General features: G+C 52.4%; 9 protein-coding genes across 9 annotated transcripts; 4 read left to right on the forward strand and 5 right to left on the reverse strand.

The window, feature by feature from the left end:
- On the forward strand, window positions 1–2,993 carry GbpA (the record flags this gene model as incomplete). Its single annotated transcript, XM_043280504.1, has 3 exons — window positions 1–463; window positions 515–2,161; window positions 2,218–2,993. The coding sequence occupies 3 exons, from the start codon at window positions 1–3 to the stop codon at window positions 2,991–2,993; spliced, it is 2,886 nt and encodes a 961-aa protein (XP_043138077.1).
- Window positions 2,994–3,299: 306 nt separating this feature from the next.
- On the reverse strand, window positions 3,300–5,534 carry ACHE_50754A (uncharacterized protein; the record flags this gene model as incomplete). The annotated part of the gene is made up of 2 exons (XM_043280505.1): window positions 3,300–4,061; window positions 4,113–5,534. 2 exons carry the CDS (start codon window positions 5,532–5,534, stop codon window positions 3,300–3,302), a joined length of 2,184 nt encoding a protein of 727 aa, XP_043138078.1.
- Window positions 5,535–6,070: 536 nt separating this feature from the next.
- Window positions 6,071–7,187, reverse strand: ACHE_50755A (NmrA family NAD(P)-binding protein; the record flags this gene model as incomplete). The annotated part of the gene is made up of 2 exons (XM_043280506.1): window positions 6,071–6,482; window positions 6,556–7,187. The coding sequence occupies 2 exons, from the start codon at window positions 7,185–7,187 to the stop codon at window positions 6,071–6,073; spliced, it is 1,044 nt and encodes a 347-aa protein (XP_043138079.1).
- A 749-nt stretch (window positions 7,188–7,936) lies between these two features.
- On the reverse strand, window positions 7,937–9,543 carry ACHE_50756A (putative lysophospholipase; the record flags this gene model as incomplete). The annotated part of the gene is made up of 2 exons (XM_043280507.1): window positions 7,937–8,182; window positions 8,233–9,543. 2 exons carry the CDS (start codon window positions 9,541–9,543, stop codon window positions 7,937–7,939), a joined length of 1,557 nt encoding a protein of 518 aa, XP_043138080.1.
- A 442-nt stretch (window positions 9,544–9,985) lies between these two features.
- ACHE_50757A (putative choline transport protein Ctr) lies at window positions 9,986–11,681 on the reverse strand (the record flags this gene model as incomplete). Its single annotated transcript, XM_043280509.1, has 3 exons — window positions 9,986–10,128; window positions 10,189–11,126; window positions 11,191–11,681. 3 exons carry the CDS (start codon window positions 11,679–11,681, stop codon window positions 9,986–9,988), a joined length of 1,572 nt encoding a protein of 523 aa, XP_043138081.1.
- A 3,593-nt stretch (window positions 11,682–15,274) lies between these two features.
- Window positions 15,275–16,982, forward strand: ACHE_50758S (DUF1996 domain-containing protein; the record flags this gene model as incomplete). Its single annotated transcript, XM_043280510.1, has 3 exons — window positions 15,275–15,452; window positions 15,504–15,660; window positions 15,719–16,982. 3 exons carry the CDS (start codon window positions 15,275–15,277, stop codon window positions 16,980–16,982), a joined length of 1,599 nt encoding a protein of 532 aa, XP_043138082.1.
- A 630-nt stretch (window positions 16,983–17,612) lies between these two features.
- ACHE_50759S (uncharacterized protein) lies at window positions 17,613–22,002 on the forward strand (the record flags this gene model as incomplete). Its single annotated transcript, XM_043280511.1, has 6 exons — window positions 17,613–17,809; window positions 17,863–18,787; window positions 18,844–19,537; window positions 19,587–20,384; window positions 20,433–20,689; window positions 20,755–22,002. 6 exons carry the CDS (start codon window positions 17,613–17,615, stop codon window positions 22,000–22,002), a joined length of 4,119 nt encoding a protein of 1,372 aa, XP_043138083.1.
- Window positions 22,003–23,269: 1,267 nt separating this feature from the next.
- ACHE_50760S (uncharacterized protein) lies at window positions 23,270–24,279 on the forward strand (the record flags this gene model as incomplete). Its single annotated transcript, XM_043280512.1, has 4 exons — window positions 23,270–23,469; window positions 23,535–23,611; window positions 23,668–23,820; window positions 23,879–24,279. 4 exons carry the CDS (start codon window positions 23,270–23,272, stop codon window positions 24,277–24,279), a joined length of 831 nt encoding a protein of 276 aa, XP_043138084.1.
- A 169-nt stretch (window positions 24,280–24,448) lies between these two features.
- On the reverse strand, window positions 24,449–25,547 carry ACHE_50761A (uncharacterized protein; the record flags this gene model as incomplete). The annotated part of the gene is made up of 2 exons (XM_043280513.1): window positions 24,449–25,269; window positions 25,322–25,547. 2 exons carry the CDS (start codon window positions 25,545–25,547, stop codon window positions 24,449–24,451), a joined length of 1,047 nt encoding a protein of 348 aa, XP_043138085.1.
- Window positions 25,548–25,700: the final 153 nt, after the last annotated feature.

Here is a 25,700-nt window from a genome sequence, read left to right on the forward strand (position 1 = left end):
ATGCCCTCCGGACTTGTTGCTCGAATACTACGTATGATACGACGTCCAAGGATGCATACGCCGTTCAACCGCCAGTTTCCCTCGCGGTTGCTGTCGTGTCTTACGACATTCTTGCCCGCTGGGGCTCGACCACATGCTGCTAGGAAATCTGCTCCCCCAAGCCATAAGACCGCCTCCGACGACTCCTTTGTCCATGTCGAAGCTCCAACTCCGGAAGAAATAGAAGAACAGCAGCCACAACAAGAAGAACCGGAGCCGGAGCCAGAACCGGAAGAAGATCCACAGATGATCCGCGACCTGCTGCGGAAAGAGGCACTCGACGGCCTCGAGACGGTCATATGCGCTGAACAAGTCAAGCGGCAGTTGAAAGCCATTTCACAGTGGGTGCAAATCTGTCGACGTCATGGGGAGGACCCGCGGAAGGACTGGTATAACATGGTTTTTCAGGGAAATCCTGGGACAGGTATGCTGCTCACACCACTTGGGTTAGATCATCCCGAGCTAACGAGTCTAGGCAAGAGAACTGTTGCGCAGATCTACGCCAAACTTCTCTACGCCATCGATATCCTGGACGCCAACGAATCCCGTATCATCTCCGCCACCGATCTGGTCGCGGAGGGACCAGGCGCCATCAACCGTCTGGTGCAGGATATCGTCGAAGCCGCCCCGCCAGCCGCCCAGACAGCCGGTGTTCTTATCATCACCGACCCCTACCAACTCACGACTTTGCAAAAAACACAAGCTGGCCGCCAGGCTCTCGAATCTCTGATGCACGGCATGGAACGCCCCGTGGGTAAGATCATTGTCGTGTTCGTCGGGTGCCAAGAAGAAGTGGCCAACTTTCTCCGTCAGAACACTCAGCTGCAGCGGAGGATCTGCTGCTCCATCAACTTTGCCGATCTCGATGAGGCTGAGTTGCTCCGGATTGCTGGCGCTGCCATGACTCAGAAGTATGGCGGGAGGATGCGTGTCGAGGGTGGCCTGGAGGGACAATACATGCAAGTGGCCGTTCGTCGGCTAGCTGGCGGCCGCGCCGAGGGAGGTTTTACCAATTCCCATGCCGTCGAGGACCTCCTTGCCAGCATTACTCACCGTCATGCACGACGTCTGTCTGAGATCCCGGACGCTGAGTTGGATGAAAGTGACTACTTCTTCCTCTCCAAGGAGGATCTGCTCGGACCTACTCCGGCTCAGATCAAGGCACGGAGTGAAGCCTGGGTGGCGTTGGAGCAGCTGATCGGACAAGACAACGCCAAGGCGTCTGTCGCTGAGGTGCTCGACACTGCGGAGGAGAACTACTGGCGCGAGGTTCGGAATCAACGGCCGTTGCCTCTGCGTCTGAACCGGATCTTCGCTGGGCCTCCTGGGACCGGCAAGACTACGGTGGCCAAGCTGTATGGACAGATCTTGGCCGATTTTGGGCTTCTTAGCAGTGGAGATGCCACTGTCATTACGCCAGCCGGCGTTAGAGGCGATCAGGGTCTGTCTGACATCCTCAAATCGACGGTCGGAAAGACCTTGATTATCAACGACTCGGCGATCTCGCCCGGTACCGACCAACAATTGCAATCTCGCACCGTCATCTTGGACGCTTTGTATGCCGACATGTCGTCCAGCGACCCCACCAACCGCTGCGTTATCTTCACTGGCTCGGAAAGCAACATCGACGCCATCTCCCGCCATGCCGACAAGCCCTTCTCCAGCCTCTTCGCGCCTAAGTTTATAGTGCGCTTCGAAGCGTTCACTCGCCCTCAGCTCGAGCAGATCATGCAACGGAAGTTACAAGAACAGGATCTCTTTGTGACTCCCGAAGCTATGCAAACCGCGATGGATGCTCTCGAGGCAACGCGGATGCGCCAGAGTTTCGAGAACGCTCGGGCGATCGACACTCTTTTGACTTCGGCCAACCGTAACTTTGAGGTGCGGACGGCCCGTGTGGGGACGCCGATGTTCCAGTCGGATCGGATGCTGGAGCCGGAAGATGTTGCGGCGAATGCAGGTGACATCAATGTCAGTATCAAGAACGCGCTGCAAGATGTGGTGGCGGACTGCATTATCGCTGAGCTGGAGCGGTATCAGAAGGAGATCAAGATCTCGTGGCTTATGGGGCGAGACCCGTGTGAGCGGGTTCCTTGTGCCTTGGTGTTCAAGGGGCCGTGTGGTGAGTCTTCCATTTAAATGATACAGTGATGACGGTGACGATGCTAACTGTCCCAGGTACCGGCAAGGTGACTGTTGCCAAACAGCTAGCCAAGATCTACTACGACATGGGCATCCTGGAGTCGGACCAGCTGGTTGAATGCTCAGCCACCGACATCGTTGGTCAGCGCCCCGGTGAGACGTCCGCAAAGAGCCGCGCCCAGCTTGACCGCGGCCTGGGCAAGGTGCTCCTCGTCGAAGAAGCCCACCGCCTAGTCGAGGGCGAAACCACCGGCGAACTAGTGGACGAATTCGCCTATCTCCTCCCGAAATACGCCTCAAAGATGGTTGTCATCCTTGCCGGCCCGCAGGCAGAAATGGACACCCTCCTCTCCAACCGCCACAACCTCTCCAGCCTCTTCCAGGAGGAAATCATCTTCAAGAACCGCACTCCTCGAGAATGCATCCGTCTTCTTGACCGCCGTCTAGACGAGGAGAAGGTCGGCGGAGCAAGGCCCTTCCTCCGCGACCCCCAGTCCCCAGACTACGTCGAGTTCACCCGGGCCTTCCAAATGCTCATGCTGTATCCATGCTGGAGCAACGCGCGAGACGTCAACGTGCTCGCCCGCTGGATGGTCTCGGAGAGCCTGAAAGAGGTCACCCTGGAAGCCGCGCAAAGCGGGAACCTCGAGCTGTCGATCACCCCCGACCAAGCGATGTCGTGCATGGTGCGGATGTTCAATGTCAAGCGGGACCGTCTCAAGCTGAACCAGGACACCAAGTCAAAGTCGGTGCCGAGAATGCTGTCGCAGCCCCGTTCGGTTAGTCGGGGGAGTGTACGGTTTCCGTACTGACTCTCATATGACAAGTGGGAGGGGGTGTGGATATTTGAACAGTTGGTCGAACGATCGGCTGACTGATCGATGGACCCCACCTGCTTGTCATCGATATGTCTGTCGGTGACACGACCAGACTGAACTTGCATGATTATGGGGACTTACGGGACCCGGGACAGACTGAACGGACACGGACACGGATATACGGATATTATGATTTACGATTGATTATACCACTGCATGAGTTATGACTTAGTACTTTCCTATGTTAGATGCTGGCATCATAGATACGAACAATACATCGCATGATCACTCTAGTCCAATTCAGTCATTGAGCTGAAGCTCAGGAATCTGTAAACCATACGCCCTCGTCCAACCCGCCGGATCCCCCGTCTCCATCTCAAAATGCAACCGCACATCCAGCCCTCCTTCCCCGGTCTTCTCCCCAATCCCATCAACACCTTCGCCCCCATCTACACTCACACTCACCTCCTCCCGATCCCAAATCTCACAATAATTCCTCCTCGGCAACAAATGCCGATTCCTCCTCCTACCCCCATCAACATCCACTCCAAATATCCCAACCATCTTCTCCCCCGTCCTCTTATTCACATAATGCGTCCTTCCCCGATCAACCCGATTCAAAATATCCGCCACCCTCCCGGCCGGCGGCCTATTAGCAATCGCACTCGATATCACACACGCCATATACCGCCCATCTCTCTCCTTCCGCGGACACGGTTCGTCCCTCCTCTTCCAAAACCGCACGCGGTGTTTGCGCTCGCTGGGCGAAGGCGTGAAGAATTCGCCCACAGCACCGAGATGTACATCCCCGCCTAGAAACGTCACGCGGATGTTTCTCTCGGAGGCGAGTTTTTGTAAACTTTCGATGAGGAATTGGCGCTCGGCGCGGTGGTGCCGGGTCGTCCAGTGGTCGTCGAGGTCGTCGAGGATTTCAACGCCGCCGTCGAACTTGTTGAAGAGCACGGGGGAGAGCAGGCCTGCGCGGCCGAGAGCTTTGAGGGGGGCCATTAGGCGGCTTGAAAAGAGAGTTTCGAGGATGGAGAGCCGGGGGTAGATTATTGGCTTTGCCTGTCAGCCTGCATCTGTCAAGGAACTTGGAAGGGGGCGACTTACGACTCCTAAAAGGATGAGAAGGTGCTTAGTATCCGAAGTAATCTCCCTCCTCAACCTCTCAAACACAACATCATACGTCTCCCTACACACTATGCGCGAACGCGTGCGTTCCGTCCGACAATCCAGCCCTAAAAATACCACCCCCGGCCCCAGTCTTACAAACACACTTCGACTGACCTGCGCGATATACGGCCCTGTCGCGCCCCCCACAATCCAACTCCCATCATTCCCCCCAGTCTCAGCGGTATCCCCTCCCCCACTGCCACTACCGCTCCCCGTGCCCCTCGCCGCAGCCCCAGGAGCAACATGGTGCTGGAAGAGCATGTAGTACCGCCACGCCACACCACCGAGTCCTTTAAAGACATCAGACTCCATGGTTCTGTGTGGATAGCTGCCGTACCCGTCGATGATGTCGTGGTCGTCCCAGATATTTACGCTGGGGATGTGGGCGGCGGCCACACTGAACAGGCCCTGCGAGAACCACCAGGAGTATCTGTGGAGGAAGAAAGACTCGAGCTCGTCGCGCATGGTGTTTGTGAATTGCGAGCGGAGTTTGGCGAGGGTGGCCATTTCCGTCCAGTGGGAGAAGTGCGGTGACGAGAGGCGGGATTCGTCGGTGTAGAGTTGGTCGCCGCCGCCGAGCATTAGGTGGAATGGGGTTGGATTGCCATTGTTTTTGTTGTTGGTGGAGGTTGTGTTAGGGTTCTCGTTGGATGGAGAGGAGGTATGTTTCCGTAGAACATCGCGCCAAAGCGGATCAGGACCTGAGTATAGACTCGTATCAACACCCAGCGAAAACCCATTACAGCTCTGGAACATGATGTGCATATTCTCCGTAACCGCGGGGATCCAGAAATGCTGCGCGCAGGGAGTCCGATTCAACCGATAACATATCTGCATGGGGCCCGTATCCTGGGGGATAGACAGATCAAAGCGCCAGAACGTCACGCCTCGCTCTGTGTGGATCTGCACGGCATCCAGTTTAAACAAGTCCCCTTGTTCTTCTTCTCCGTCGAGTTCAGTCAAATTAGGCGGCGGGTCCTGGGACTGGGCCTGGGACTCGGGGCGGAAGAGTCCTCCTTCGCCGTGGAAGGTTGAGTAGTCGACGCCTTTTTGGACTTCGGTTGCGGGTTTGAGGGCTAGCGTTCTGCCTGTTCGGGATAGTTTCTTTAGGTCTGTCACTGGGGTGGTGGTTTTGGAGAGGGTGACGGAGGGGACAGGTGTGTATGTTGATTGCTCATCGTCGGTTACGATGAGGATACTTCCTCGCCAGATGTTATTTACCAGGCCGGTGAAGCGGAGGAGAGGGCCACAGGTGAGGTACAATGCAGGATTGAAGGCGTTGGCAGTGCTGCCTTGAACGGAGTCATTGGCATTGCCGTCGGGCTGGCCGGGTATATCCTTTTTGAAGTGTACGTCCATTGTCACAGTCCATTGAAAACGACACAAGAGTCAGCACAGTGAAGTGAAATAGGCTGCCCTATAAGCTCAGAGTTATCTCATTCTGACTCGATGGAAGATCATCTTCCTGATGATAAGCGGTCGTCATTGCTTTTTCCGGGAGCTAAATCTGTAAGTCAACTTTATTTGCACTGTGCAAGCCAAGTCCAGTATATCTGCAAAGAAAAGAAAGGAGAGAACTTCATTGGGTATATGAGATACATCCAGCATTCCACCACATTAGCTAGGATAGCATAGCCATAGCCAGCAGAATGAAGCACACAAAGCCGCCAAATGTGGTATTAGATAAGGAACGAACCAAAACAGCACTTTTGAGACACGGTCGTGGCAGACAACCATGTGGGAAAGCAAAAACACGCAGCATTAAACTTTTGAGAAGAGATGGACTGGAGCCAGCTCATCTCTGGTATTTTAGATAAGAAAAAAATCCCGGTATTCGCCACGAATGCATAAAGAAAACAAAACAACACACGCAGAAGAACAGAAAAGAACGAATGCTAAAGCATCCAATCCAGTCCATTCGCCTCTTCTTCAATTGGAAACACCTCGCGCGCATACTCTTCCATGTCGCGCCATCCCTCCCACAGCTCACGCGCCTCGTCAGTCACGCGAAGCGAAATGACACCGCCGGGACCTTGCATCATGCCAGCACCCGCGCCCTTGCCGCCAGCGGGACCCAGTCCTTTGGGAGAGCCGGCGGCTGGTTGGGAGAATTCAGGTTGTGGGAAGTAGGGGGCGTTGCATTCGCCAAAGACGATTGCAAGCGCTTCCAGTTGTTCTCGGTAGCCAGGAGGAATGTTGACCTTGATTTCAATTGAATCACGGATGTAGCGGCAGGGGCGATTAAGCGCTCGACTGAAAGCGGCGCAGACTTGGTTGGGGGAGAGTGTTTCAAAGGTAAGAGCAATCCTGCGTCGTCAGTATCGGTGAGTTTAAAAAAAAAAAAAAAAAGGCAAGAAAGAACGGGTGTAAAAAGAAATACCTATGACCCAACCACCTCTTCGGCCCATCCTTGAAAATCTGCAACAGCGTCGGACCAACATCATGCTCAGCATCCAACCACGGCAGCGGCACATCCGGATCAAATGGCGCATGCCACTCGAAACTCCCATCACTCATCAGCTCCATCTGAAACAGCGGATATGGCAGACTGGTAAAATTATTATTGTAAATCCCCGCATACACAAACGTCGCAGGCAACTCCAACTGCCGCACATAATTCTCCACGGTGAATTTCGGCGCCCATAGCGGCACCGGCGGCCACGGCCCATGCACCGAATGATCAGGCATACTGCTGTAGATGTAGTGCTGGATGGTGCCCGCGCGCTTGGCGGCGTCGGCCAGGGCGCGGCCGATGGCTACCTCGTCGCCGGCTTGCGAGGTGGTGTTGATGAAGGCGAGCTGGGCACCGTGGAAGAGGGTGTCCATTAGAGGGTCATTGTCGAGCAATGGGCCTTGGAAGAGAGTGACATTAGGGAGGCTCTGGAGTTCCTGGGCGATGATTCCTTTGAGAGAGTGGACTTGGGCGCGGACGAGGTAGCCGACAGCCGAGGCGACGCGAATGAGGGAGGCGGCCTGGCGCCCGGTGGCATTCACGACGGCGATGGTTTTCATCTGTAGGTAATTCGAGAGGGTAACCGAGGGGTAGTAGTACTGTAGTAGAGAACGCGGGGGAGGGTCCGGAGAGGGGGGACCGTCGGAGTGAGAGAGGAAGAGAGCAAGGACAAGAGAAGGGCGAGGAAGAGACCGGGAGGGAGAGAGAAAGATAGGAAAGAGAAGAAAGGGGAGTAAAAGAGAGTAAAGAGTCAAAGTCGAGAGAGGTTGAGGTGGAATGGTAGAGGAAGAATGGAAGAAGAGAGCACACAGTGGGGGGCGGCAACGAGGGGCAGAATAGTAACTATGAATAATGGAAAGAGAGAGAGAGCGAGTGAGAGAGTCAGTAGCAGTCAGTAGTGAGTGAGAGAGTCTTTAATATAGAAAGAAGACTGGAGTCTAGAGTCGCAATGCACCCGGCGAATGGTGCGAAGTCCGGTGATACTGACTGTCCGGTGACTGTGACTCTGCTATCTATGCCCAGGTCTGGCATTAGCATCCTATTCCTATACTACAAGCTATATAACTCCCTATAATTGCATCCCCTGGTATAGCACTCTAGAACTCCTGTCTCTGTGAAGCCAGCTGGCCGCCGTTTTCTTTTACGTAACAAATGAGGGAATTCTTCTGAAAATCACGTTTTCTTCCGACCTTCGATTTGCACCATACTAGAACACAGGTATATCAGTGGCAACTACAGAGTAGATATCTTAGATTTATACCCCGGAATGCTACAACAGTAGTATAAGTACATCTATCTACCGGCTTGGCTACTCGTACAATCCCGCTTCTCCCCAGATCTCCGGCCGCGGTTGCGCCAACACCTCCGCCGCAGCCCGCTCGTCCGAATGCAGATGTGCCCCGGACTGTCGCAGTAGTTTGACATGCTCTCCCATCCCAGCATTCGCAGCCAGGAACAATGGCGTGCGGTTCTGGTTATTGCGCAGGTGAACCGAGCCGCCTTGTCGGAGGAGGTATTCGAGTACCTCCAGGGAGGGCGATGTGGATGCGATGTGCTAGTCGTCTTAGCATGTGAATAGTCTAGTACGGTAGAGCGATAACTTACGATAGGCGTATTTCCCGAGTAATCCGCATCATTCAGCAACCAATGATGCTCCATCTTGACTATCACCTCTACCCGCTGCAAATCTCCGCGAGCGATCGCATACCCCAGCATCGTGAGCGTCTGCGCCCGTTCCGACAGTTCCCCATCCGGATGGCGGAACACCGGCTGCGAGATCTCGGTTAGTTCTCCGCGGAGCGACACGGCCATGTCCTTGGCAATGGACTCGGGTGTACATTCAGGGATTGCCAGGAGATAAGCCAGTTTGGTGAGCGCGGCTTCGGTAGTCATATCCAGACCGGCTACCACGCCGGCACGCGAAAGACTCATTCCAGGCGCGTACACGGGGCTCACACTCCCTGTGAGGCATTGGGTAACATTCACAATCACAATCCCTCTCCCAATCGCATCCGCCAACACCTTGGTCATGGCGTTATCCTGCCCATGCGGCGCATTCCCCGCCCCAAACGTCTCCAGCACAAGACCCCTCAGCCCCTCCAGTCTCAGCACCGCATCCACCATCTCCGGCTGAATCCCAGGGAAGATCCGCAGACAAGCAACATGTCTCGTATCCAGATCCGTGCGGATCCCAAACGCCCCGATCCCGCGCGGCCGTCTCACAATCTCCCAGTTAACATTCGTGCGCGTCGAATTCGTCACAGCCAGAGGCGCATAGTTCGGCGACTCAAACGCCGCAAAGTCACTCGCCGCAACCTTGATGCACCGATTCCCCCGGAACAGCCGATTATTGAAATACAAACACACCTCGGGAATCATAAAGTGTCCCGCGACAACCAACGACCCCAGTAAATTCTCCGTCGCATCGTTCTGCAACTCCAGCATCGGCGACTGCGACCCCGTCAACACAACCGGTTTCCCCAGGTTCTGCAGCATGAAACTCAGCGCAGAGCACGTATACGCCAGGCTATCCGTGCCATGCAGCACCACGAACCCGTCAAAGTGGGTGTAGTTCCGCTCGATCGTCTGCGCGATCTCCGTCCACCCTTTCGCATCGATCGAGCTACTATCCAGCAACTCCGGGAACTCGTAGACCGTGTAGCGCACTTTGCGGCCGTAGGCTGTCTGCGGGGTCCGCAGGCTTGTGTAGTCCTTGGCCTCGTGGCCTTTGCCATCGGCATTGTCGACGATGACTTCTATCGAGGTCGAAGGAGAGCCGTCGTTGAACGTGGGCATGGGCGCTAGACAGTGTTCTTGGAAATCCCGCGCGGGGACGAAGCCGTTTGGCGACTGACGCATGCAGATTGTGCCGCCGGTCATGATGAGGAGGACGCGGGATTCGATTTCTTCGGTCATGGTTGCTGTTTCTGTGTCTACTTTGGGGATTGCCTGGTTTGTTAGGTTGGTTGTTTGGTGGTGTGTATATATGCTGACCATGTTTATGTACTCCGTAGATAGGCGGTTGTATGTAAAAGTACTCCAACTGTTGGAGAAACCCCAATGTGGGTTTGTTGCTGTATGGACTCGCTTATTTGGAGTTAGCGTGGATGACAGAAGATTGACTGTGAATAGTAGATAATATGGGGTAATAGAAACAGAGGTAGAGTGGTAGTGAAGATGAATGAGAGATAAGATGAGGGGTGTATCACGGTTGCATCAACCCGGGTCAGCGCTACGTTATTCTATAGAGTGCATTTATCGAGATTAAGATTTTTTTTTATTTTGTATATTCATTAGAAATCACCGGGTATCTTATATACAGAAAGGGAAAAATTTTTTTTCAAGTAGCCGTAAGGGCTTAATGGCAATGCGACTGGTTGAGGAGTACACCCTCGCCTTGCGACTCCTGCACTCCCCTGTACGAGCGACGGCCCCGCACGAACCAGTCTACGAGAAGGATGAACACGACCACACCGTACACCGCGCAGACGTAGTTCATGTCTAGAGTAACCGTTAGCACCTGGCTTGTATAGTTAGGAAACAACGGGGAGGGGGACATACTGCCAGTAGAAACAGGCATGGTCGACGGGAACGAGTACATCACCAGACAGAAAACCGTCCAGAGCAGAGTGACAATGTTGGCGACCAGACCCCAGGTTCCCAGCCAGAAAGGTCCGTGGCGGATGTTGTTGCGCCCGCGGTACCAGAGACATAGGATCGGGGTCGTGTACGAGATGTACAGCAGAGTAATGCACGCAGTCACCATACTGTTGAACGCGGTCGACGATCCAAGGTAGAGAAGACCGAGAACGCCGACAATGAAGCAGCTAACGCTGTGCGACACCAGCGGCACGTCAAGCGTCTTGTTGACTTTGGAAATCCACTGGTGTCCCGGAACGCCGCGATCACGGGCGAATGACCACACAAGACGCGACTGCCAGGTGTGGCAGGCAATGAGACAGCCCATCCCCGTGACAACAAGCAGCGTCTCAAGAACGATAGCGCCAGCCGTGTTGTCCAGGGCCTGGTAGTAGAGTTCCAGGATGGGGACCTCAGTGGCCGAGTTGATGAGCTTGCTCAGGTCCTTGAGACTGAAGAACATGGAGATGCAGTAGAACCACGAGGTGGTGAAACCAATGCCCACGGTGGCTAGAATGGCAATGGGGATATTGCGCTCTGGCTGAGGCACTTCCTCGGCCATGTGCGTGGCAGAGTCAAGACAGGCGAAGATCCAGTTCGGGTTGATGAGACCAACAATGAAGGCCATGCCGTCGGACTTCCAGCCGGTCGAGTTGACAAACTGTGCGAAGACGTAGTGGCCGCTCTGGTGGCTGCTAGCACAGGCAGGGACAGTGATCAGGATGACGAAGAACGAGATCAACGAGATGTACAGGGTCGCCTTGGCCACCAACGGCAGGGTCTTGCCCCAGCAGTTGAATAGGTAGCAAACGAAGTTGATCAGTTGGTAGACCACGACGGTATGCCATGCTTCGATTGTACTATGACGGTCAGCCTACAAACAAACGGATAAGCAGAAGACGGAGGAGCTTGTTGTCGGCGTACAAATCAGGATGACCAAGTTTCCACATTCCCACAACACCTTGAGCCAAACTGAGAGCCACACTAGCACAGGCAAAAATAGCACCGGCGTAGCCAAACCAGCCGGTGAGGTAGGAAGCAAAACGGGCATATTTCCGAGGAGCCAACTGACTGGCCCAGAAGTACTGTCCGCCAGCGTTGGGCATGGCACTGGCCAATTCAGACAACGACGAGCCCACACAGAGCGAGACAAAAGAGATCCAGATTAATCCATACACCAGGAGAACAGTGCCTCCGGAGCTGATACCAGTAATCAACGAGGCAGAGATACCGAACCAGGAGTTGGACATGCAAAAGGCAATACCGACCAGGGACAGAACTGAGAAGTTGCGTTGCAGGTCTTGGGTGTAACCCATCTCGGCCAGTTTCATGGCATCGTTGTCATCGGCACCGGAGGCATTTTCGCTGGATGCGGGCTTGACGCTCGGCTTCTTTTCTATATCAAGGTCGCTCATGGTGAATAGTTTTGGGGTCAGTAGCGTAGGGACAACGGGGATCAATAGGGACGAAGGTGCAAGGGCAACACTATCGGTTATCGGGGGTTGGGATCGAGTGCTGCACGGGTATTCGCTTTGGGCGGTTAACAAGAACGGACGGTTCCAAGGGTAAAGGCCAGTTGCATAGGGCTGTTCTCGGGGAACTCGGGGTCGCTGTTGGACAAAGCTGCTGTGGCTGGAAGTTGCTGTGGGATGTCGCTGCGGGTGTTGAAGCCGGACTGGCGATACCAAGGGACTCGGTACAGATACTGAAAAAGCGGAAGCGACACGGGATTACAGAACGGAATCTGCGTTGTATGTTTCTTGTTTCTCGAGTTATCAACAGATGAGTCTTTTCACTGCAGCCTGGTGAGAAGACTGAGAGAAAGGTGAGGGAGGTGAATAAGAAGAGAGAGAAAGAGAAAAGAAGAAAAGGTCTAGGCGAAGAAAAGGTGCCTGACTGTTGAAGTGCTTCAGTTGAAGTTGAACAATAGACAGAACAAAGAACCGGGATGGACACTGGGCCGTATTTAACCAGGCACACCGTCTGTGTCGACTCTGAATCTTTTTTCTCGCTGTTTTCTTGCTTCGACCACAGTCCATTTTGAGTATAGGCCTTCTCGGCGGGCCACCGCGATATCACTACGCCTTTTGATTGGTGAAAATGGCTGACGACCCACCGCGATGCCGGAGCACCATACTTAATCTGGGCATGCACGCGACGGTGACAAGATCGAGCATCTCCGATTGGCCTGTTGGACGCGTCATAGCGTCATTTGGTAGACCTCAGCCGCTTAGCGCCGGTTCAGCTAGTCTCGATGAGGTTAGCGTAAAATTAACGCCGCATTAGTCCGAGGTTTTTCCCTCGTGACTTGAGTTAATCAGCGGGCTCAGAAAGGCAAAGATTTCCTACCGAGAGCTTGATTTTTCGAGAAGGCTGACAGCTGAACCTTGAGAGTACTGTAGATAGACAGATATGGACAGAGATACCATGTACAGGACTGAATATCGACTGCGTATGGAGTACTATGCATTATGAGAGATTAATGCTACGATGGTAAGCTCTACGATCGCACGTCACTGTGGATTGAGGCAATTCTGATGCTTTGTTTTAGCATCGGAGAACTGTGGAGGCCAGTCGATGCTTTTTTTTGTAGTTAGTACTACTACTAGTACTGGTATGACAGTCGCTCAAAACACATGGCTGCAGCTGTATGTACTCCTTGGAACAAAAGGACATCAGAAGAGACGCTATAGCGTCATATGTCAAGTGTTATGAAAGCATCATATAGAATCTGTGTCTATCTCTCAGTATGACTTCCCGTCTGGAATACTTGTGCAGAGTAGGAGTACATAGTACAGCAGTTGGAGAGAATATCATTACTCCATACGGAACCGTCAACTTAATAACTTCCGAAACCTCTGAAAAAATTTTCCCTCCAAATCAAGGCAGACTCGTAGATTCCATCCCGAGTCCACTTCGTTGATTAGCTCCCTTCGATATGGGTATCCTCATTATGTTTGGCTTAACCGTTTTGACGGAACGGGACGTTGCTGGAGTCTGTGGAGCGCCAAAAACCTGATTGCGCGTGTTTGCAAGTGTGCTAGTTCAAAGGGACAGGATTGCCTTTTCGGGATGATATCAGACTTGACTTTTTTGAGTTTTGGGTACTCTTGGGGTAGGATAACCCAAATCGTAGGTCACTCGGGCTTCGGAAGATATTCAGATGTCCAGTCTTATTAATGTCAGGTGATTGTCGTGGACCTTGCAGAATATACCTCGGTCTACAGTCCTGTACTGTATGGAGTAGCGCATCCAGAATATATAAGAGTGCGCATCCTGGCTGTTCAGCACTGCCGCGTAGACATGCTCGTTGGCAATCAAACTCTACCAAACGGATAATATCCATAGTCCGGACAGGAGTCAGGTACAGCTTTTTATCTGTAACCGTCGCAGATTCTTGACATCTTGAATGTATCAGATTGTATATCATCAGATGCATACCTTTTTTTTTCTCTCACTAACCACTACTACTCATCCTCACCTCACCATACTCCAAGACTGATCAGGGTCGGTATTGTATTGTACTGCACCAGTACGGTAAACGGATTACATGATATCACCGTTTCATGTCTCATTTCCTAGCCAATGCCGAACCAATCACAGCGCGTTGCAGCAGAATAGGGGTTGGTCAGGATAACTGCCCGTCAGGCACCACAGCCCCTGATTGGCCAAATGTAGCGGGGAGTCCCTCCTGAAAATGCCCACGTTTCACAGAATGCACCCCACCAGGGGGTCTGTAGCGAATTAAAATTCAATAGTCGGCATGTGTATCTTGTATGTCTCATGGTATGTATTGGTATTTCATAGATTACCGCACGGCAGAACAATCAACTCCCTACAGGTAGGTGTCCATGACTGGAATAAAAGAGAGATACTTGAGGATAAAATAATAGAAAACCGAAGAGAGTATACAAACATATACAGCTTTGTACATCTACAAATCTATACAAACATTCCACAAGCATTCGTAGAAAAATACACTTGGCCGCGGTCTAGCGCGGCGGTTGGCTTTGCACCATCCCTTTCGGCCTCTATCCCTATTCCTTCATTGCCTTTGTTCCTTTTTCTTACCCTCTCTTCCCCTCTTCTTTTTTTTTTCTTCTCTCACACTCGTTGAGGAGTTACTCTGCTTTTTGTCGATTTTGCAGTTTTTGCTGCTGTCATTCGTTTTTGCTGGTGAGTTCGTTTTTTTTTTTTTTTTTTGTTTATGTATTGTGATATTACAGCCCCTCCCCGAGGATGAGGACAATGAGGGAATACAACGAGGAACCGGAAAAGGACGAGAATAGGAACAAAAATTATACGAGCACGAGCGATTTGAATCGAAGTCTACACGAGGATCCAAAGATACTGAGGAGGACGCGATGATTCCATAATGCGCTGCGTTGCGATTCGCATTCATATCAAGCCGTGACCTGACCGCCGATTGATTGACATCAATATATCGCGACGACACTCCGCTGAACACCACCTCTATACCCTTTATACCCTCTATCCTGCTTCATGGCACGCATCTATTCCCGATAATTGTAGCGTCGGCGATCTCGTGGCGATATTTCCAGCCCAACAATGCAAGGAACCTTCCCCCCCCCCCTTTTCCTGTGGTTCCAAAACACAGCTAGCCACCGCAGTGGCTTCCCGGCATTGCTTCGCAGATGGTGCTGTTTCTCCTTGGCCATTTGGTCCTTGCGATGTTTCGCCTCCTTGGTTGGACCTTTTTGGGTTCACGCTCGTTGGTCTCTTTTATCAGGGTCCCTTGGTCCTCATCCTCACCCTCACCCTCGTCCTGTTTCATCCTCAAGTCTCTTCTTATCCCCTATACTATCTCTTGTCGCGTTGATCGCTTGATCTATTCTAACAAGTCTAGTTTTTCCGGCGGTTCTCGCTCCTGGTGACGCTTAGTAGCCGTCCCATTCGCTCTTTCCAACACACTCACTCATTCGCTCCTTTGCTGTTCATTCTTATCGCAATCGTCAAGACTCCTCATTTTTTTTCTTGAATCCTCAACATGACTCGTTCCAGCCGGCTCAATGTCGGCTTTGTCTCCTATCTGGCCGCCTTCGCTGGCATGGCTGATGCCTTCTGGCGTATGCCCTGCCGCGGACGGACCGGTCTGGCTAGATTGGATCCTCTGATGGACCCTGGCAAGCCTTCGTACCACGTCCACACTGTCCATGGATCTGGCGGTTAGTGTCATTCCCTGATGCTGTCGTGCACATGCTAATCTCAGATCTTAGCGTTCTCCATGGATGCCACTGGCGACATTCTGAAGACTGCTGACTGTACCTCTTGCGCTGTTACCCAGGACAAGTCCGCCTACTGGACCCCGGCCTTGTACTTCATGCACGAGAACGGCACTGCCCAGATCGTCGAGGAAGTTGGTGGCATGCTTGCGTAAGAGCCCTGTGCCCTGGTTTTGTTTTATCAAGTCTTAACTGGTTTTGCCTGCTAGGTACTACCTCTTGTACGGCGACAATGTCCAGGCTTTCCCTGAGGGATTCCGCATGGTTGCCGGTGATCCCTTCCAGCGTAACTTCACTTGGCCCATCCCCGACCCCCCCAAGTCGGAGTGGACTGGTGACCAGGCCTCCCAGGCGGCCCTGAAGCAAAAGGCCCTTGGATTCAACTGCTTGAACTACAACAAGCAAGCCGAAGCCTCTCTCGGTCGTCACTTCTTGCCCAACAAGACCTATCTGGATGAGCACTGCACTGATGGTGTTCGCTTCGAGATGATGTTCCCGTCTTGCTGGAACGGCAAGGACGTCGACAGCGATGACCATGCCTCGCACGTTGCCTACCCTTCGCTGGTCATGGACGGTACCTGCCCGGAGGGCTTCGAGAAACGCATCGTTTCTCTTTTCTTCGAGACTATCTGGAACACCTACGCCTTCAAGGACTATGAGGGTTACTTCGTCTTGTCCACTGGTGACCCGACCGGATTCGGTTACCACGGTGACTTCATGCACGGCTGGGACCAGGACACTTTGGAGGCTGCAGTCAAGCAGTGCACCAACCCCTCCGGTGAAATTCAGGACTGTCCTCTGTTCGACATCCAGAGCGAATCTGATGAGCAGCAGTGCAAGTTCGAGATGCCCGATGAGCTGAAGGACGAGGAAGAGGAGGTCGAGATTTGCACCACCGGTCTTGTCAACGGCTTGGCCGTCGAGTGGGGTCCTCAGTACGCCTTCCCCATCTCGTACACCACTTCTACCAGCGCCAGCGCCCCCGGTGTCTCTGTGTCCGCCTCGCTCGGTCTCGACCTCAACATTGGTGGCTTGTTCGGCAACCTCTTCGCTGGGTCGAGCAGCGCTACCCCCACCCCCTCAGCCGAGCCCAGCTCCTCCACCCCGGTTGCGGACAGCTCTAACGCCGCTGCCAACTTGGTCGCTTCCACTCCCCAGTCGACTTCCACTCCGTCCAGCACCCCAACTCCCACCCCTACACCTACTTCCACGACTCCAACTTGGACTCCGACTCCCACCTCGTCTTTCATCTCGGGTGTTGTCCAGGAGGACACCGTCATCTACGCGCAGGAAGTCCAGGTCTTGGTTGACCAGGACAACAAGCCCATCGAGACCGAGACTGGTAGCTTGGTGACTCTCTCCACTTCCACCACTACCACCACTGACGTGATCTCCACCGCTGTCAGCATGGTCACTGAGGCTCCCCGCAAGCGTCACTACCACGGCCGTCATCACCGCCGCAACAACTTCTAAACTGGGATCAAGCGGCCCTGAGGACTCATCTCGTGTACCTCTCATCTCTCGGGCCTGAACTGCGGCCTGACCATTTCTGATTGGATCCGTTTTTCTCTTCCTCTGTGTTTATTTTTGATTTTCTCTTTGAGATATCCTTCATGTTCTTCAGTTTCCATTCATGAAAAAATGCCAACGATTTTTCTTTGGAAACTTTTTTACCCTGTTATATCTTTTCAATTTGATGTACATGTTACATACACAATATGCTTCTTGTCCCAGAGGGAATAGGTGAAGCTAAGACTTTGTTCTTGGTTTCTCTTGATGAGAGCTGAGATGAGTCCTGTTAAATATAGTCAATGTGAAGTATAATCCAGTTTGGTGGTTTTGTTTATATCTTTGTAGTTCTTTGGGAATCTTTATCTTTGGTCACCAGAACTAACCAGATTTTGCTAGGGTAAATCTTGATATCACACCTTGATCGATGCCATGTAGTAAATGATCACTTTATTATTGCCCAGGGGCTATAATAAACACTTTTTTTTCCATGCCTCCCTCCCTCATCTTTCCATTCCTTTCCCATCAACCCCATCTTCTTCCTTTCATTTCTCACCTTCGACTTGAGTCTCTTACTCGCCACACGTCCAGAAAATGGACCCAAATGAAGACACCCCTCCAGAAGAGCAGCCGGCTCCATCTGGCGAACAAGATGACCTGACGGACCAACCCCAATCCTTAATCGAGGTCAACCCCGCCCAACCAGTCCTCTTCTGCGACGTCCACCTCTCGCAACGAGACGTCCGCAACTGGTCCAAAAAAGACGCCTTTCGCCATTTCTACGTGAACTGGTATCTTCCCTCCCATGCCTTCAATACGCTGTCAAATATTAACGACGAACCAGGCGCGAAGGAATGAACCAAGTCTTCCAATTTACCGTCCGCCCCTCAATCCACCACACCGAAAACAACGACTTCGTCTACGTCAATACCGCACAATCCCACCAGACAGATCCCTCCTGGGGCTTCATCCTCTTCAACAAGGAAAAGGGCATCTTATCGTTCAATATCAGAGACGGCCTGAAGCTCCGCAGATACCTCGATCAGGGCCAGCTGTCAGTGTCATCGAACAACCTTCTTAAAGCCGCGATGGTCATGACGCTGGCTGGGTACCAGGTGCGCTTCGAGAGCCGTGAGAATCAGTGGGATTTCTTCTTGAGTGAAGCTGGGTCGTTCTGTTTCACAAGGGGTTCGTCGACGGAGGGTGCGTTTTTGGCGTCGCTGAATCAGTTGTCGAATGAGAATGCTCCGCCTGAGGGTATTTCTGCGCAGGATTTGGCTATTACTATTGGTCCTGGGGAATCTGGGACTCATCGAAGGGTCTCGCATGAGCAGCTGATCAAGTGGCTTGGCATTACTATAGAGATAACCAACTTCGCCCAACCTCGTCAAATCATCTGCACTCCATACGGCGATCTTATCTACGACCCCGACTTTGTGAACAGAATCTTCATCAACGGAATCCAGGTCTCGAACCCCAAAGTCGGATCCTTCCTGCTAGGGTATCATTTCCGCGATGACGAGCTTGTATCTGATACTGGGGCCTTGGTTCTTTCTGATAACGAAGCGAGGCTGCGAACTCTGATCTGGGAGACTGCTATTGGTGTGAATGTGCATAACGCCAAAGTCTTTATTGCATTTTTGAGGGTTAGTCCAGGTGCGCTTGATGTTAGAAGTGTGGGGAGGTTTCTGGGAAATGAGAGTGTGAAGAGGATTTGGGAAGTATTGGTGGAGGACTTGGGAACGGACAAGATATTTTGTCAGGAGACGGTAGTACCTCAACTCGCTCGTGTGGTTTTGTTTGAGAGTCTTTCTAACCTGTCTAGGACGACTTCGACGAGGTCAAGCGCCGCACAAACAGGGAGATTGCGGTCATTTCCAGCGCTCTCTGGTCGATACTTCGTGCTCCGCTATTGATTCGCACATGGTCCGAGGAACTCCTCCACAAAGCTTCCCCGGCCGAACCCGCACTCGACACCCCCTTCGCCATAACAACGAAACGCGCCTTCGATGCTCTCCTACAAATCGACCCCATAACCGCTAATCTAACCATAACCTGGGTGGACTATCCCCTCTATCCACCCTTGGTTCACGCCGACGCAAAGGCCCGGCGCATGGCACTTAGCAAGTACTGGCTGCACTTTATATGCGCACACACGCTCTCTCCGTGCAGACTGAGCGATCTGGCCAGACAAACAAAGGTGAGATATAACTATCTTCAATGCGACCATATCGTTCTGGCGATGCATAGCAAAATCGTGGAGCTCATTTCCCAACGGTCCTGCGATCTAACTCCTGTGTACTGGGCCACTGCTGTGCAGAAGATGGCTGCTGAGAAGCTCGAGGAGATGCCAAGGTGTATTGAGGTAGTTGGTGATACCCTGGATCCGAGTCGGTTGTTCGTGACTTGGGAGCTAGGGTTATCGCAGCAGACCGTTAGGTTCGTGCAGAGTGGGTACCATGTTGTACTTCATAGGGGAGATTGTGTGGTTGCTTTGACGCAGCTCGTGCATAATGGTGGTGAGGTCGCCTTCATTCTCACTTGTAGGTAATGCTAACATGTCTGCAGAAGTAGATACCTCGTCCCTCACAGCGCCATGCGGCTGTCCCCAAAAGGTCGTGGGCCGACAAGAAACCCAAGCCACATTCGAAGGCCTCTCCCCCATGGAGACACACATACCAGTTGTCTCCCTCAATGCCAAAAACTCCATTTACGCATCCGTCACCAAACCCTCAACTCCCTCCCAACCAACCGCTGCATCTCCTGCCCAACAAGAAACAGATCCGCCCGAGATTGAATCTATCCGCCGCGAACACTTGTTCAAATTCAACGAAAACTGGCAGAAAACAACATTTCCTGTTTTATTTGCGCAGTTCACTCCGCGAACCGGGATTACCGGCTCTGGCTCTGAGTTGATCGGTGCCTTTCCGCCTGTGCCTGTGGCTGTTTTGGAGAGTTCACGTCTGAACTTTCGGTTTGAAAGGTGTCAGTACGTGAGTGTACAAGCCCACTCGGGTGTAGGAGAAGGAGATGTGGAGCAGTTCATTTTGTACATCCATGGAATTCATGTGCCGGGTGCTATGAACCTGCTGCATGGAGAGGGGAGATTGACCGTGACTGCGTTTTCGTTCTTGAGGACAACATCTTTGTGTCTGTTTCATCTGGGCCTATCCTCGCTTGCACAGAGTCAGGGGAAGGAGGACGTTGGACTGCGGGAATTGCTGCTGCATTATCAGAATTTCGACGAGATGGGGTACCGACAGGATGCGATTATCTTCCCGATTGAGAGTATCGTGTCTGTTGAAGCTATCAACCCGGCTACTTTGGGACCATTTGAGGCCGTGCAATATACTGTTGATCCTCCTGGTGAGCACCCCTACGCAATTCACATACAATACAGGGCTAACGGTGTAGATCCCTCTCGAACCGGCTACTATTGTCGTTTTGCAGTCCGTTGTAATGGACCACCCGATTCCGCGGTCATGATGCCCGTCGCGTCTCATTTGCTTACACATTCCAAGCGTTGGCCAGAACCGCGGTATATTTCTGGTGTGCCGTCGGTTATCGATTTGACTCCGGGGTGTCTAGGACCCGCGGAGGGGTTTGCGCAGGCTGGTGCCAGGATTGATGCGGCGATGGGGTTTGATTCTGTGAGGGATTGCACGTGGAAGGTACCTACCCTACTCGCTGTGCCAGCTTAGAATAACAGTGGTAACCGATAAAAAAAAAAAAAAAGGCACGATACCCATACACCAAAGTCTATGACGGCCGCATCGAAACCGTGCTCAACGACCTCAAACGGAAAAGACTCAACCAACCCCCCTGCGACCCTCGCAGCCAAGCACCAAGGATCATCCTCCTCTCGCTCCCTGAACGAGAAAAAGCACTCCAGCAATGGGATCGCAGTCTCGAGGATGCGGAAATTTTTCGAATAATGCCGTTGATTATCTCCGCGTTCACGCAGAGACCTGATTTTCTCGTTCTTTCTCTTCCGCCATGGATTCTTGTCGAGCGAGCTTGGCTCGAGCTGTTCAAGGGACTGTGGACGCTCCTGATCAGCCGGTACGCGATTCATATGCGGCGTGTTTCGTTTACAGATTATGGGCTAGCCCGCGACGGGACCATGCTTGTCATCGTTGCTTCCTGCGTCCCGACGCCAATCCCTTGGGATACCATCTTCGCAACAACAGCCACCACCACAGGAAAACCCAACCCAAAAGCAACGGTCCAATCCGTCATCAAAGACCTATCCTTCTCCAACCCCCGCAAGACCACCACAGAACACACCACCAACACCACCTTCAGCACAGCCCTCATCTGCAAAAACCCCCAAACCGCCGCAGACGTCTACAACCACCAAACCCTCACCTACAACACTCCCTCCACAAACCCCCTCCCCCAAGACCACAACCACACCCTAAATACCCCCCTCTCCCTCCCCCGCCTCTCCACAACAACCCACCCGCTTACCCTCCCTCCAGCCCCGCACCCAGCAGGTCCCGTCTTCTTCCCCTTCTTCCCAGCAGCGATCCGGCCCATACCCACGCTGCCGAGTGAGTACGCGCAACCGGTGAAGAACCCCAGAGGTGGCGATTTGCTTAGTGTACGGGAGATTGCGCGCGTGCAGGGGTTTCCGGACGATTTCGTGTTTCTGGGGCCGGTGGGGTGGCAGAGGAGTGAGGTTTTGGAAGCGTGGCCGGTGCTTGTGGGAAGGTTGGTTGCTGTTGGAGTTAGGGAGGTTGTTAGAGAGTTTGCGGGAGTTGTGGGTGTTTTGGGTATGAGTGTGGGTGGGAATGGGAATGCGAATTTGGTTCAGGGTGTGGGTGCTGGCGCGAGTACGGGTGTGAGTGCAGGTGCAAATGTGAATGCGAATGTGAATTTGAATACAGGTAAGAGTGCAAACAGTAATGCTGCTGCGAGTACCAGTGGTCAGCAGAAGCAGGGTCCGGCACAGAGAGGCAAGAAGAGGAACCGGGAGAGTTAACATGTTGTTGTCACTGTACTCTGTACGAATAGTGTGTTTGTTGTTAGACTTTAGTGATAGCTCCAAAAAGACGCATCCTTGAGCTGGGCATTTGGTTTTCCAAACCGAGTAAGCAACCCGTGCAAAAAGCAAAACCAGGGGCCTTGAAGAAGAAATTATTTCTTATGCTTGTAGACGTGGCTATATACATCAGTGAGCTTTCTCCCGAACTATCAGCCAGTCTAAAGTTACTTGCCCACAATGGTCTTGAAATGCCATGAAGCACCGCAAAGTCCAGCAACCAAGCCAGTAAAACATCAATAGCGTCGGCCAACTCGCCATATTCCACAAGCTGAATGACGAAGTCGTCCACAAAGTGCCCTCAGACGAATCCTGCGTCTACGGCAACGAAGCCATCAAGGTTGAAGACCGCATCTACAGCCATCTGGGCAAACATAGACGAATCGCCCGGTGCATCATCAGCTAGAGCGATGATTTTTTTTGACTTGCGATATGAACATAACGGTGACCTCGAGTCCAGTCTGAAGCACAACCTGACTAGCCACCGTGCTAAATGTCGAATTGCCCGACAGGTCGTCGAGGCAGTGGCCTTCATCCATGGGAAAGATGTCATCCATTCTGATCTCAGCGCTGGGCAGTTCCTGGCGGATGGGAATAATAGTGTCAGACTATCTGACTTCGGAGGGTCGTCAACACAAGTGTAGAAGTTACCGTCATGGAGAATGCTACCGCGCGATGAGGATGCTCCGAATACTGTACTGAGCGATCCATTCGCTCTCGGGTCTCCTATCTACGAAATTTTTCTCGGTAAGAAGCCTTACGAGGGAATGGAATATGAAGAAGTCCAGCGACTCTTTTCAGAGAAAATCTTTCCAGTACTAGATAGGGTTGGGGATCCACAGTGGGAGAATGTTATCCGGAAGTGTTGGAGGTGCGAGTACGAGTGAGCATGGGATATTCTGGGGGGTGTTCCGTCTGTTGCATGCTTCAAGTACATCTTCGCAAGGGTGCAACTACAATGGTAGAATACGGTTAGGGTTAATAAGGTACCCGAAATTACGTAGCTATCGGTCGGGAGTCCCCCGTTTACCCCAGTTTTCTCTTGTCCGTGTCGGGCGACGCATCTCCGAACGCGGGGCATATATACAACCCCGGAGTATCCCCGGACTACGGCCTTCAATTCATTCAAAATACAATCTTCCCATTCAAACGGACAGACGCAATCAATAACTACCCCGTTTGACTATACGAAGTACATACCGCCAAAATGTCCATGACATCCACCGACTGCGCCGTCATCCGCGATGGCTTCCCCCGCCCCAACCCAAACACACCCACCAACGTTCTCGAGCAACTCTCCCTCAAAGGAAAAACGATTGTGATTACTGGCGCGGCTGATGGAATTGGGTATGCGGTCGCCGAGGCCATGGCTGAGGCTGGAGGGGATGTTGCGCTGTGGTATAATTCGTGCGTTACCTCTTTTGAAGGTAAATTATGAATGAATGAGGCCAGCGGAAGGCTAATCGGGATAGGAATGGCGCTGCGATTGCGAAGGCAGAGTATTTGGGTAAGACGCATGGGGTTAAGGCGATTGCTTATAAGGTTGATGGTGAGTGCATTACACACAATCCAGGTCAATGAATGAGAGTTAACAAGAGAATTTAGTTTCGAACTACGATAACGTGCAACAAACGATGAACGCTGTGGTCAACGATTTCGGAAAGATTGACACATTCATCGCGAACGCTGGCATGGCCATTTCCAAGCCTCTTCTTGAACAGACGCTCGACGAGTATCGGAAGCAGATGTCTGTCAACGGTATGCCTCCCAAACCTCTCCTTTACCTCCCATACAACCAACACTAAAACCAAAACAGTCGACGGTGTCCTTTACTGCGCCAAAGCCGCCGGCGCCATCTTCTCCGCCCAACGCACCGGCAACCTAATAATAACCTCCTCCATGTCCGCCCACATCGTCAACGTCCCCGTCGACCAACCCGTCTACAACGCAACCAAGGCCTTCGTAACACACCTGGGCAAATCGCTCGCCCGCGAATGGCGCGACTTTGCGCGCGTGAACATCGTTTCTCCGGGCTTCTTTGATACTAAGATGGGGGCTAGTCCGCAGACGGTGCAGGAGGCGTATCGGATGGCGGCACTGGGGAGGCAGGGCGATACGAAGGAGATTAAGGGGCTTTATTTGTATTTGGCGAGTGGAGCCAGTTCGTATATGACGGGGAGTGATGTGGTTATTGACGGGGGGTATACATTGCCGTAGGGCATCTCATGCAGATCCGTGGTAGTTATCAATAGTATATACAGCAAGTTCAAGGAATGCAATAAAATGCGAACTAGGATGTATTCTAGGATGCTCATTCGAATTTGTTCATGTAGTGTTGGAAGCTACGATTCCATATCATGCACATTGTCACAAAATACGGCCTAACTCACAGACCCAGTCTGGCAGCTTCAGAGCGAATTATTTCAGGTACCTCATCCTCAAGACTCCGTTCCTGCGCCTTCCAGCCTAGCACCTTGTTTCCTCGCAGGGCCTTGCCTCTTGAATTCCAGCCCCAGCTCGCAGCCTCAAAGCCAGCAGGCGATTTCACAGCCTCGTCAAGAGAAAAAGCCTGAGAACGTGGTTCCTCTGCAAAATAGCCAGACTTGAAGCATTGTTGACCAATCAACCGAGATACATCCCCCCATACGTGCTCGCCATTCTCACACAGAAAGTAGCCCTTGGCACCCCATATCTCACCATCGTCCGTTCTCGCAGGATCAACGGCCGCCCGTAACAGGGCATCGAAGAGCGTGCTCAGATCATGCACATGCACGTTATTCCATCGGGCCAATCCCTTTCCAATCTGCGGGCTATACTTCTCCTTCAGAATGAACGAAGTCAACTCGTACACCTGACGACCACGACCCGAGATAGGACCACGGCCACGCCCATATATAGTCGGAGGACACACAATAGCGGTCTTGACGCGGTCTGCATGCTCGGTGCCAGCCTTCAGGACAATCTCGTCCACGTTGCGATGGAATGCAGCTGCAGGAAGATTGACCAATTCGTGCACCTTATCCCAGTCATTGAATACCTTGTCATCATGTTCGCCAGCTACCTTGCGCACGTCTGAATCAAAGTACGTCAGGATACCGGTACCGCCAGTGTGCAGCCAGTACCCGGGCCGTTCAGGACTGTGGCCCTCGATCAGTCCTTTGGAAATCGCATTGGCGGCACCAGCATGGTCGGAAGCATCTGCGGTGTCTGTTTTGCCTGTTACTCAGGGTAATCGTTATATTCCTGTAGATCTACATACGAATCACAACATCTGCCCAGGCGGCTTCCTTTGTAAGCTTGTCGGAATCATCCAGCTCGCCGATGACCACCCGTACACTCGGATACTGGTCCTGTACCTTCCGGGCCTTATCTTCAGTCCGGATTAAGGCTGAGAATTCAATGTCGTGATGGTTCTGTTGGATGTAGTAGAAAGCATCCCCGCCGATGTACCCGGTGATTCCGGTTAAGAACACTTTGGTGGACATAGTTGCAGACCTCATGAAAATATTGGGACAATAGAAGTTAATTCTATTATTGTAATTACTTTCTAGTGACGAATTAGCATGCAATATATGGTGTTGGGATGCAACCATGTTGATTATAAATCCTGGGGCTAATCGCTTTGCCGGCCCCATGAA

The sequence above is a fragment of the Aspergillus chevalieri genome, chromosome 5 (assembly GCF_016861735.1).
Source record: "Aspergillus chevalieri M1 DNA, chromosome 5, nearly complete sequence".
NCBI classification, from domain to species: Eukaryota; Fungi; Ascomycota; class Eurotiomycetes; order Eurotiales; family Aspergillaceae; genus Aspergillus; species Aspergillus chevalieri.